Here is a 13265-nt window from a genome sequence, read left to right on the forward strand (position 1 = left end):
CAGTGGAAGGAGGCACAGTGTCTCCTCACCCTCACACCTGACCAGGGGTCAGCAGACTTTTTTCAGCTGTGGGCCGGTCCACCGTCCCTCAGACCTTGTGGAGGGCCGGACTCTCTCTCTCTCTCTCTCTCTCTCTCTCTCTCTCTCTCTCTCTAATGAACGAATTCCTATGCCCCACAAATAACCCAGAGATGCATTTTAAATAAAAGCACACATTCTACTCATGTAAAAACATGCTGATTCCAGGACCGTCTGCGGGCCGGATTGAGAAGGCAATTGGGCTGCACCCGGCCCCCGGGCCTTAGTTTGCCTACCCATGCTCCTGACCATATGTTGACTTTACCCCTGCATGTGCACTCCTCCATTGTCTCTCAAGACAGACCGATGCCAACAACAATTGGATGTTGCCCATATCTGGATTAATCTGGGATAGAGTTGTGCTTTCCTTGTACTGAATGTGGATTACATGTTTTGAGCTCTGGGATTTTGAGTTAGATCCAGTTTTTTATAGAATCAGTGTAATCTGTTTAAATTAATGCTGTTTGATATACTCAAATGCTGTTTTCTGGACTGTGTAGGTCCTGCGCTAGACCTTGAAAAAGTTCAGCCAGAATCCATTGAGCCTGAGCCTGAAGTACAGAATGCTTTCAGTGAGGAAGCAAATACATCAACATACTATCCTGCTGCTGTTCCAGTAATGGACAAATATATTCTTGAGAATGGAAAGGTAATTTAGGCAGCTACTTCATAAATATTTGTCATGTGGAATTTAGGTGGATTTCATGTCACTATATCAGGTCAAGAGAAATCTAGAAGACCTTTACAGACATTTCTTGAGTTGTGGTTTCCTTTCCTAGTGGTTTTTGCATTTGTTTGGCAAAATGTACTCACATACCACACACCTGATGAAAATCATAGCTTTAGAAGAGCTGGAATGTCTTCCCATGTGTTAGACACAGTTATGTGAGAGATTTTGAAAGTAACTTGGAACTCCTAGATCTGATTCATAGATATCTATGTGTGTATTTGTCTTTTGGAGACTAGTATTTCAATCATCGTTGAGCCTATATGGTTGTATGAATTCACTTTCTGCTATAATTGTTTGTAGAACAGCTTGCTTTCAGTTTACATGAATGTACACAGAACTCAGTTTCAAGTTAATTCTAACATTTCATACCTTGAGATATTGCAGGAGTATTATTTTTTAAGATCAGTGGCTGGTTCTTATGAAATATTAAACAAATCACTACTAATCTGGATGCTCTTTGCTTTTTGAAAACTCACTGCATTTCCCTCCCTTTACACTTCAGGTCCATCTTGGCAGCGGCATCTGGGTAGATGAGGAGAAATGGCACCAACTGCAAGTAACGCAAGGGGATTCAAAGTATACAAAAAACTTAGCGGTTATGATCTGGGGAACAGATGTTCTTAAGAACAGAAGCGTCACAGGAGTCGCCACCAAAAAAAAGAAAGACGCCGTTCCCAAACCTCCTCTGTCCCCTCACAAATTAAGCATTGTCAGAGGTACGTGACTAGGAGCATGCAATACTGCTGTGATGAAATGGGAGAATCTTTCTTCCTCTTTTTTTTTTTATAAAAAAATACTCAAATATGCAGCACAATTCCACATTCCAGTTACACTGTTGTGGGCAGGAGAGATATGCTATTGCTACACCAACAGAAAAGCCCATATATCCTATGCATGCTCAACCCAGGAGAAGAGGTGCGAAACACATAACCAGTTTTTTCTTTAATGGTGGGAAAGCAACAGACATGCCCCTAGCATACATTGAAAACTGACCATTGCTATCCCTACTCACAAATGGAGAGAGTCAGTGAACTCACAATGCCAGGGTCGTACTCCAACACACAACGTTAGAGCACCTCACTCCACCAGCCCCATTAGCATAGCCATCAATGACCACAATACTTCAAGTCCCCAGGTATCTCCTGGCAGGGGTTTGACTTGAGTTACTCTCTTCACAACCACCATTTGGAGCACCACACACAGAAGAAAAGGAGAGTCCAGATAATGCTGCCACCATCCACAGCCATAGATACCAGGAGCATAAGGAATGGAGGAGGAGCCATAGCTGGGTGGAACAGCTCACATTTTACATGGCAGGAGTGCCAGTTTAAAATTCAGGGTACAACTAGGAAAGATGGGAAGCCCCCCTCCTCACACTTGACACCTTAGCAAATCAGGAGGAGCACTGCATGAAGCAATAGCCTGGCTGCTGCATGGGCCAACCAGACCATTTGGCCCACCCTTTCCCCTAGCACCCCATGTGACCAGTCACCTTCCTTGCTATCTTGCCTGATAGTCCAGTGCTGCTGAGTAGAATCTCAGTAGGCCTCTGCCTCTCTCTTTTCCTTGCCAAATGACTGCCTACTACACGCAGTCACCATCAAACTTGTGCAACCTGATAGGCCTGCCCACTCATAAGTGAACAACCATTGAAAGCATCACTTCAAGCTTCCTTCCTTCCCCTCTCAGAGTCCCATCCTGAGGCCAGATCCTTCTTGAATACAACCCTACGAACGGCAACAAAACAAACAAACAAACAAACAAAAACATGTTGCAGAATCATAGCCTTTATTCAACTCAGTGCATCTGGGATAGTGGACCCTGAAAGAGAAAAACACTTTTCAGGGATGGCCAAAGCAGGTTCTTTATGACAGTTGCTCAATAGTCAGAAGAGCAGGTTCTCCTTGTGGCACCAGCTGCATCCTGGGAACACCTTCATCTGTTTTGTGTCTGTGATGAATCTTCCAAGGATGTATGCACATGCTTGGAACAAGTAGGATGCTATGAGCAAAAGCTGGAAATGTCCTAGTCTCTACTGCTTGTCATGCGTTGGACCTTTCTCATGGTCTGTGCAGAATGAGGTTTCAAGTGGATCCTGTATCTTTTAAGAGAAGGGAGTCACTGACAGGGAAGAATGAGCAATAGTCAGCAGCCCATGGCCACTGAAGCTGGAGCAGGTGTTTTGGGGTGAGTGAGAAGACAGGGTCTCATGACGTCTGTATGATGTCCTACATGCCCAGTCATAGAACACTTGAATTGTAGAGTTGGAAGGGACCCTGAGGGTTATCTAGTCAAACCCCCTGTGATGCAGGAATCTCATCTAAATCATACATGACAGGTGGCTATTCAACCTCTGCTTAAAAACCTTCAAGGACGGAAAGTCCATCACCTTTCATTGGAGTCTGTTCCTCTGTGGGACAGCTCTTACTGTCAGAAAGTTCTTCCTGATGTTTAGTCGGAATCTCCTTTCTTGTAACATGAAGTTATTGGTTTGAGTCCTCTGGAGCAGGAGAAAAGAAGCTTGCTCCATCTGCCATGTGACATCTGTTCAGATATTTGAAGATGGATACCATGTCTCCTCTTTAGCAGGCTAAACATACCCAATTCCCCCAACCATTCCTCCTAAGGCTTGGTTTCCAGACCAAGTTGTGCTCCCCCTGTGTTGGGTTTATATGCTAGTGGTAGTGTGCTGTGATTGGGTGCTGAGTTACACTGTGTCATATGGCCTGTCATATGGCCTGTCATTTGACAACAAAAGGGATGCAGGTGGCACTGTGGTCTAAACCACTGAGCCTCTTGGGCTTGCCGATCGGAAGGTTGGCAGTTCGAATCCCTGTGACGGCGTGAGTTCCTGTTGCTCTGTCCCAGCTCCTGTTAACCTAGCTGTTCGAAAGCTCGCCAGTGCAAGTAGATAAATAGGTACCACTGTGGCGGGAAGGAAAACGGCGTTTCCATGCGCTCTGGCACTCATCACGGTCCTCCGTGCACCAGTAGCTGTTTAGTCATGCTGTCTGTGGACAAACGCTGGCTCCCTCGGCCTGAAAGTGAGATGAGCGCCACAACCCCATAGTCGCCTTTGACTGGACTTAACCGTCCAGGGTCCTTTACCTTACCTTTACCTTCATGGACTATTTTTTGTTTCCCACCCCTTCCCATCTAAGTCAGTGGGAGGAAAATTGCATCATGGCTGGGCATGATACAATGTTCAGCTGTTGATGGGGCCATGTCTGTAGTCTGGAGAATTGTAGGTCGTAGTGTTTCCTGCCCATAGCTCTGCCCTGTTTTGGCCATTCTGTTGATGTATTTGATATTTTCACTAGGGTGTCTGTCATGGTAGTGATGTGTTCTACTAGCACTTGTACCATATTCTCTGGCCCTCAACCAGTGGATCTTGAGCGTATGAGGACACCTTTAATCAATCATTGCACTGAGACTTTGTTAAGATATTCTCTCTCACACAAAAAAGAGTATAGCTACATACATACAAAAATATATGTCGATATAAAGCCTTCCACTTCTCTAATCTCCAAATTTTCATTCAAAATGCAGACAGAGGATCTGCAATCCATTTTAAAGAGGAAAATAGACACCTTAAAGCAGTTTGATAAGTAGAAAGGCATTGCCATACTTAATCTGGCATTTGAATGAAAATCCCTGCTTCTGAAAATAAAACTAATATGAAATTTTGTTTGACAGCACCTTTAGAAATGGTAAAAGAGTATGCATGTCTGACTATCTTTTTCAATCAAGGAACTATGTTTCAAAGCTTCTTCAAATTTGGTTGCAATCCAGAAAAAATAAACCCAGTTAAAAATGCATTGAAATAGATGCAACTTAAGTAATTAATGTTCTTAATCGTACGATTAATGTGCTTAATTGTACAATCCTATGTATGCTTACTCAGAAGCAAATCCTATTGTTTTCAGTGAAGTTTACTCCTTAAAATGTATGCCTAGGATTGAATATGTAGGGTCTAATTTCAATGGGATTTAGGTGTACCTTATATATTCTGACCTGCATACTTTATATTAGGGATAGGAAACCTGTGACCCTCCAGATGTTGCTGGACTACAGCTCCCATCATCTCTGACCATTGATCGCGCTGCCTGGGCCTATCATGGGAATCGTAGTCTGGCAACATTTGGAGGGCATCTCTACTAAATGTATTCAGATTTCTCCTTGGCCGTGCCAAATTGACTTTTTATGTCAGCCTTGTTCCCACGTACCATGTCTTGATGTGTATCCATGTATAGCATGATCACTTCTTTATATCACTGAAAGAGAATACATAATCACAAGGAACCCTCAAACATTCTTTTCACATCATCTAAGTCTGGTACTATCTAAATGATGCATAAGGATATAAATATCAGTTCTCCGTAGCTTAAGAAAACAAGTGGATTCACTAAGTATTATGCACATCCAATTCAATGCATAGTGCAAGAGAGGGTAAGCCCCACTTCATCTGTTAACCAGGGACACAAATATATGTGCATGGCAACTCCTCGTAGCACTTGAAGAAACCACGTGGACAAGGCTGGTCCTCACACCAGCACTGCAAGACTGTAAGCCAGGTTATCATTGGCATGGAAACCAATGATGCTACTGGAGCAGCTCTTATGAATAGGAAGTTAACTTGGAGTGGTGCAGAAACTGCTTTCAATCAAGGAAAGAAAAAAATTGAGATGCTCCAAGTGCTACTGAGAAAGAGCAGAAATGAGCATGGAGAAGGGCTGTAGCACAGTGGCATATCAAATGCTTTGAACGCAGGTTGAAGAGCCCAGGTTGACTCTCTGCTATCTTAGGGTAGGGCTGGAAAAGACATCCGTCTGACTGGCAGCAGCTCAGCAGTGTTCACTGTGAAGAGTACTGAGCTATATGAACTCACTGTCTCACTTGGTAGACTATAAGACATCTTCCTGTGCTGCTAGAGATAATCCTGTTGTGCCCAATAGCTGGGAGCTCTTTCCTTTCTCCCAAAATATTTTTAGTTATGGGGCGGCATCAGGCTTAGTTAATCAGCTGTCTTGTGTTTCTGGGCTCTCGAGCCAATGTTCTGGGAATGAGTAAAATTAGTAGTGTTCAGGGAAGCTGACTTTGTGGCTCCTTAAACCCTAGGAACAGCTGAAGTCTGCAGAGTAAGCTGAGTTGTAGCTCAACATTCTGCAACAGCTTAACAACTCCATTCTAAACTTATGATCCTGTACAGGCTATATTGTGTCTATGAAATTTTAGTGAAATCAGTGGAACTTTCACACTCATTGCTAATCATCAGGGTTATGTTTGTAGGCAGTGATGCAACAATGCACTTAGACCAGATCTGTGTGCACATCAAGGTTTATTGTACTGGTTTTTCCCCCTCACTGGCAAGACTGTGAGATGGATTTTAACGTTGGGATGATGGTTCATCTGGGAATCATGCTGGAAATAAAACAGCAACAGCCGGCATGGGTAGATTTCAATAATGCACAGTAATAACTTGAATTTCCCTCTCTGTGTGTTTGTGCCTTGTTTTTCAGTTCAAATATTCAGTGTTCTGGTACTGAAGAAGGGGTGGGAGGTAGTTTTCCTTGATCACAGTTCATCCGTCAGTGTTTAAATTAGAACACCATTTTTAGCCACGGTTCTTCCCCCAGCTCTTTCAGACCTCATTTTAATGCATATTGGCAGCTACACTTTTCAGCTTAGATTATAACTAGGATTTTAAATATATTTTTCATTGTCCAATAATTTTTGCATTTCAAGATGAGAGCTAATAAAAATCATGTTTGATGTGGTTTTTACTTTTATTCTCTGGTCCTAGAATAGCTTCCTTAAAATACATCTTTTTTAAAAATGGAGTAAAGCCTTAATGGGGCTAATATGTCTTGCTCTTTAGTAGTCCCTGTTGTGCAGTTTATTTTAAGGAAGTTATTAAAAAGTATGGTATGCAAACATTGTGAACCCTGTCACTGAAAAATAACCTTTTCTAAAACTTCTGAAAGGTGTCAGAGGAAACTGAAAAGGGTATAGAATATTTAATTGTCATAACTTTAATATGGTACATTAACAATGCTATAAAACTTGTTAATTAAGTGAATCTCCATGGTTTTCTACCATATGAAGCAATAAATTGCTGGTGGGGAAAATACTAGGCAAAGCAGAAGTTGTTTAATCAGTTTGGAAGCCATTAAAGCAATAGTAAGGACCAGTGGACACAATGGCTATATTTTTTTGCCACTTTGCCACCGTGTGTGTGTGTGTGTGTGTGTGTGTGTGTGTGTGTTTAGAGAGAGAGAGTATATGGAGTTCTAAGAGTAGCAGGGCTCGCCCTCTTAAAGTTGTGCCTTTGTAACCAGGCTATTCACAGCCCATTTATTCCTTCCAAAATCTGGAACAAAGATTACAATGACTTTATAGTTTCTGGATTAGATCCTCATCTCTTTCAGCCTGCTGCCTTCAACTATCCTTCGGCATTAAGGATGCAGCTACATTGCTTGGAAGTATCTCTTGACTACACCTTTCTTGTGTGCTCTTTTTCCAATAGAATATGTTGGCCAATGTAACCCTACTTCAATTAATGCTTTTAGAGCACCTCAAAAGTCCACCAGAGGAGGCTTCATAGTTCTTTGTCACAGAAGTATGCTGCTGCTGGAATAATGCATCACTTATATGTTCAGCATAGGTCAGCTTCCACTTCTTCAGACTACCAATGTTAGTGTGATTCAGGAAAACAACATCTGAAAAAGTGGGAACGTTTGTTGGAAATGACTAGGGAACCTGCTATCTGCAGCAGCAAAGGGAACATTGAGAAACATAGATTTTTCTCTGGAGTTTGTTCATGTGACCATGGTTGTGTGATATAGTAGAAATGTTTAGCCTGGAAAACAAGACTTCAGCGGTAGAAAGTGTAAATATGTGCTAGATAATGGTCAAATAATGCTATATACATTCCTTTTTGGTGTAATCCTAAACCTGTTTACTCAAAAGTGTTCTGTGGAGAAGTGTGCATATGATTATAGCCTTTAATTTTAATGGAGTTAAATGTTGGGTTGTGATTAGTAGCCTATGATCCAAACTACAAATCAACCAGAAACATTTCACACTGCAGTATTAAAATGTAGCCGAAAGTGTTATTGTACATTATTTTGTTCATGATCCAGAGATCTGCATGCACAAAACCATGTGCATAAGCCAAATTTTTTGAAGTCTGTCAACAAACTGCTGCCCTCTTGCTATCTCTTGCATGTGCCTGTTACCTTGCTCAATCACATCGGCTGTGTTTTACATTTGTTGAGGTGTCATTCTTAATGCCATTTTTTTTCCATTTCAGAATGTTTGTATGACAGGATAGCACAAGAAACTGTGGACGAAACTGAAATTGCACAGAGACTCTCCAAAGTCAACAAGTACATTTGTGAAAAAATCATGGATATCAATAAATCATGTAAAAATGAAGAAAGGAGAGAAGCAAAATATAATTTGCAATAAATTTTGAATTTTTAATAAAGTATTAGTGTTTTACTCTGGTGGTGGTCTTGATTTCATGGTGTTGGGGTGATGGGCTAAAGTGACCTTTTGGTGTGGATTGTATTATGAAATACTGGCTTATTTTTAAACAGTTTTGAGAAACTACTCATCTAAGTACTACAGCAAAATAGAACCAAATTCCCTAGTTTTTCAGGGAAAGTGACATGCTGACTGTGGTTCAGCCTGTGGCAGATCATTTTGCAAGTCCCAGACCTATATACTACATTGTCATTCTATTGCTCCGTGGAATAAAGATACTTCATTCACAAAGTACTTTTCAAACAAGCTTTCTTTTTCATTGACTTGTTTCCTTTAATGAACTAAACATCTTCATGCTTTTTCATAATGTTTTATTGGAATGCAAGCTTTTTAGAGTAGATACCATAGTCGGAGCCAAACAATATAAATTGAAAGCTTTTGCAGATGATTTGGTTCTAACTTTACAGGAGCCGGAATCCAGTATGAAAAGAGCTTTGGAATTGATTAAAGAATTTGGTCATGTGGCGGGATTTAGACTAAACAGGGTAAAAACTAAAGTATTAGAGAAGAATTTAACTCCAATGGAAAAGGATAGGTTTCAGAATGAAACAGGTTTAACGGTGGTTAAGAAAGTGAAATACCTAGGGATTAATATGACGGCGAAAAATTTGAACTTATTTAAAGAGAACTATGAGAAATGTTGGGCAGAAGTTAAAAAAGACTTAGAAATCTGGTCTAACTTGAAGCTTTCCTTGTTGGGTCGAATTGCAGCTATAAAAATGAATGTATTGCCTAAAATGCTATTTTTATTTCAATCCTTGCAAATTTTGGACAAGATGGATTGTTTCAAGAAGTGGCAGAGAGACATCTCTAGATTTGTCTGGCAGGGCAAGAAACCTAGAATTAAGTTTAAAATTTTAACTGATGCAAAAGAAAGAGGTGGATTTGCCCTGCCAGACCTTAAATTGTACTATGAATCAGCAGCATTTTGCTGGCTGAAAGACTGGCTGCTTCTTGAAAATACAGACATTTTGGATTTGGAAGGTTTTAATAATGTTTTTGGGTGGCATGCATATCTTTGGTACGACAAGGTTAAAGCTCATAAGGCATTCAAAAACCATATTGTCAGAAAATCTTTGTTTAATGTCTGGATAAGATATAAAGACCTGCTGGAAAGTAAAACCCCAAGGTGGTTGTCACCTATGGAAGCTAAGGCTCAGAAAAAGCTCAATATGGAGGCTAAATGGCCAAAATATTGGGAAATTTTGGAACAAGAAGGTGACAGATTGAAACTGCAGAGTTTTGAAAAATTAAAAGACAAAGTGCGAGATTGGCTTCATTACTATCAAATAAGAGAGGCCTATAATTTGGATAGAAAAATTGGCTTCCAGGTGGATAAATCGAAATTGGAAACAGAACTGTTAGAACCAAAAACTAAGATTTTGTCAAAGATGTATAACTTGCTGTTGAAATGGAACACGCAGGATGAAACGGTCAAATCAGCAATGATCAAATGGGCGCAGGATCTAGGTCATAATATTATGTTTGCTGATTGGGAGCAGTTGTGGACCACCGGTATGAAATTCACGGCATGTATTGCCTTAAAGGAGAACATTATGAAAATGATTTACAGGTGGTACATGACCCCAGTCAAGCTTGCTAAAATCTATCACCTGCCTGACAATAAATGTTGGAAATGTAAAGAAGCTGAGGGAACATTCTTTCACCTCTGGTGGACTTGCCCAAGAGTTAAGGCTTACTGGGAAATGATATATAATGAACTTAAGAAAGTACTTAAAAGTACCTTCCCCAAGAAACCAGAGGCCTTTCTCTTGGGCATAGTTGGCCAATGGGTGCCAAAGAAAGATAGAACATTCTTTATGTATGCAACAACAGCAGCAAGAATACTTTTAGCTAAATATTGGAAGACACAGGATCTACCCACCGTGGAGGAATGGCAGACGCAAGTGATAGACTACATGGAGATGGCTGAAATGACTGGCAGAATCCGTGACCAGGGAGAAGAATCGATGGAACAGGACTGGAAAAAGTTTAAGGACTATCTACAAAAATACTGTAAAATCTTTGAGTGTCAATAGGATGTGGGAAGTAAAAGTAACAGGGTTTGTGTGACTTTGGTCAAAGATGTGTGAAAAGAAGAATCTAAGGAAAAAAAAGGATAAGGGGTTATGAACAGAACAATATTATGTCATATTTTATAAGATGAGGTATGGAATAAAATAATGGAAAATGGGGACATAATAATTAGAATATAACATTAAGTATAGTTGAAACAAGGTTTTGAATTTGCTGAATCTGATTGGAGTAAAGTGGAACACAAAAAAGGGGGATGTGAGGAGGTCAAGACAGGGGCATGGAACTTTACAAAACTAAGAAAGAGTGTTTTTCTTTTTTCTGTTTTTCTATTTTTCTTCTATCACTTTTTTCTTTTTTCTGTCACATATTGTTGTTTTTCTTGAGCTTTATGTATGGAAATGATACATTTTGAAATGATGAATTCTTTGTTTTGCAAAACTTTAATAAATATGTATTTTAAAAAAATATAGAGTAGATACCATGAAAGTCAGTATGATTGTTCCAGAGCACGTATGATCTAGATTGTGCCCAAAATTGATTTGTTCAGTTTAAAAGAGGGAAAAACTATATTTTATCTGCAAAATGTTGTATTTGAGCTGTGGTTCCTGTTTAGTACGTATGTTGCAGTTATTCCTGGAGGCCATGTAGTCTAATGGCTTTGTGTTTTTTCAGAGAACAGCTGGCTGAATTACAAGAAAATTAAGTAATGGTGTTTTCAAGAAACTATAGGACCCATAGATGGTATATGGATAATTAGTTGATCAAACAAGTTAAAGTCTTTATTTAAAGGGACCCCTGATCGTTAGGTCCAGTCGTGGATGACAGTCGTGGACGACTCTGGGGTTGCTGCGCTCATCTCGCTTTACTGGCCGAGGGAGCTGGCGTACAGCTTCCGGGTCATGTGGCCAGCATGACTAAGCTGCTTCTGGCAAACCAGAGCAGTGCACGGAAATGCCGTTTACCTTCCCACTGGAGCGGTACCTATTTATCTACTTGCATTTTGACATGCTTTCGTACTGCTAGGTTGGCAGGAGCTGGGACCAAGCAATGGGGGCTCACCCCGTCACAGGGATTCGAACCGCCAACCTTCTGATTGGCAAGCCCTAGGCTCTGTGGTTTAGCCCACAGCGCCACCCGTGTCCCTAAGTCTTTAAATACCTCGTCCTTATTTTCCAGTCAGCAGGGTCATGGGGAGCACATCAGAAATATGCGAAGGAAAAACCATCTCAAAGTGCCAACATTCTGACATGCTTTTTCCATACAAAAAGTGGCAATCACATACCATCAGCACTTGTGTTTAAAACTAAACCCCTAGCACAGTTATTATATGGGGCTCAGATTTGGACAGGCACTTGCCTTGTATCTACAGAAGCTGTTCAATCTAAGTTCCTAAGGCAATTTTTCCCCTCTTCCATCCTGTGTTCCAAATGCTTCATTGTGCTTAGAGGCTCTGTTGAATTCCCTCTGTTGAATTACAGATTTTGTGTAGGACGTTTAATTATTGGCTTCACCTAAATTTAAACCCCACTGGTATACTATATCCTTAGTATTGGAAGATTGTCATGAGAGCGCTTGGACTAAAATTGTCAACCAAAAGCTTTACTTTTCTGGTTTGTCACAACAGTTATTAACACTGGGCTTCAGTAAAGCAAATAATTTAATTAGACAGTGCCTATATGATATCGAATGACAGAATAATTTGGCCACAATAAGGACATTTTGTCCATAGTATGATTATTTTCCACTTAGTCATTTTGATACTTTGGCACCCTATTTGCAAAGTGTAACAATTCCAAAATACAGTTACGCTTTCACTTTCACAAGATTGAATATACTGCCTTCAGCTGTACTTGAGCGTCTGTTTCAAAAAGTTCCACTGGAAAAATGGTTCTGTCCATGTGGAGATGGCAGTATTGAATCAGTGGCTCATGTCTTCTGGCTTGCACTCTTTATAAAGATTTGAGGAGTGAGGTTACTACCCCTGTATTATTGTCCATGCTGGGTCACTCAACCATTGCTACTGTGTCCTTTCTTTTAGCAGATCAAGATGATCAGGTGACAGCAAAAACTGCAAGGTTTTTAGCGGAGGTAATTACAATAAGATCTATTATTTTATTATTGATGTAAACCTCCAAAATGTATTTTGTATAGTTAAGTTTTTACCTCTATCTTCAGTACATTTTATTTTATTTTATTGCTATGGCTAGTGGCTGATGCAAATAAAGATTCTTCTGATTCTGATTCTAATGTAGTGTGATAGAAAAAGCTAAGATGTGGTGCTATTAGTCTCTATAAAGCAACTATGGAACTATAAGCGATGGAAACACTGGCTTTCTCATTAGAGCTTTAGAAAAGTGAAGGAGTGTGTGTTGGTCCTATTTGTCATTGATGAAAGCATCATTTTTTAAAACTTCTGTGTCTTATTTTATAAAGCAACTATTGACAATACAACCCTATGCATATCGACTGAAAAGTGAGTCCTGTCAACTTTGGTAAGACAGTCATAGTTAAGTGTGCATAAGAACAGGATTTCCACAGGAGGACATACTCATTCTAAATTTGTAAAACTAGGCAATTCAAATTATTTGATAACTAACATATAGATCACTTTTCTTTATTGTGTGTATTTTACAACGGAGGTTTGAGTAAGCATCTTTTCTTCTCATCTATTGTACTTCCAAGTTGTGTGCACTTTGTATTTTTAAAGATTATATTTGGGGAAGGTGTGCATTTTCATAATAGTGTAAACAAAACTACAGGATTGGGATGGAATAATTTGATGGGCAGAGAGAGAAGCAAACAAATCCCTTTAATGAGGGCACTGGACTATACTCGTATATAATCGGCATTTAATCTATTTGAAAAACAATCC

General features: G+C 40.0%; 1 protein-coding gene across 4 annotated transcripts in view; it reads left to right on the top strand.

Moving 5' to 3' along the window:
- LOC310765067 (BEN domain-containing protein 5-like) overlaps window positions 1-13265 on the top strand; it is a gene marked incomplete at its 5' end in the record, with an annotated part of 723703 nt that overhangs the window by 419137 nt on the left and 291301 nt on the right. For 3 of the 4 annotated variants that reach the window (XM_083619596.1, XM_083619594.1, XM_083619595.1), the window contains 3 exons: window positions 579-727; window positions 1311-1524; window positions 8121-8311. The exons of the other annotated variant lie outside the window; for it this stretch is intronic. In XM_083619596.1, the coding sequence (XP_083475722.1) occupies window positions 579-727; window positions 1311-1524; window positions 8121-8278 (521 nt within the window). In that variant the 3' untranslated portion in view covers window positions 8279-8311. Of the gene's footprint in view, window positions 1-578; window positions 728-1310; window positions 1525-8120; window positions 8312-13265 lie in introns of those variants that run through there. 4 annotated transcript variants of the gene reach the window in all.

The sequence above is a fragment of the Podarcis filfolensis genome (genome assembly GCF_964270895.1).
Source record: "Podarcis filfolensis genome assembly, chromosome: 6".
Lineage (NCBI taxonomy): Eukaryota > Metazoa > Chordata > Lepidosauria > Squamata > Lacertidae > Podarcis > Podarcis filfolensis.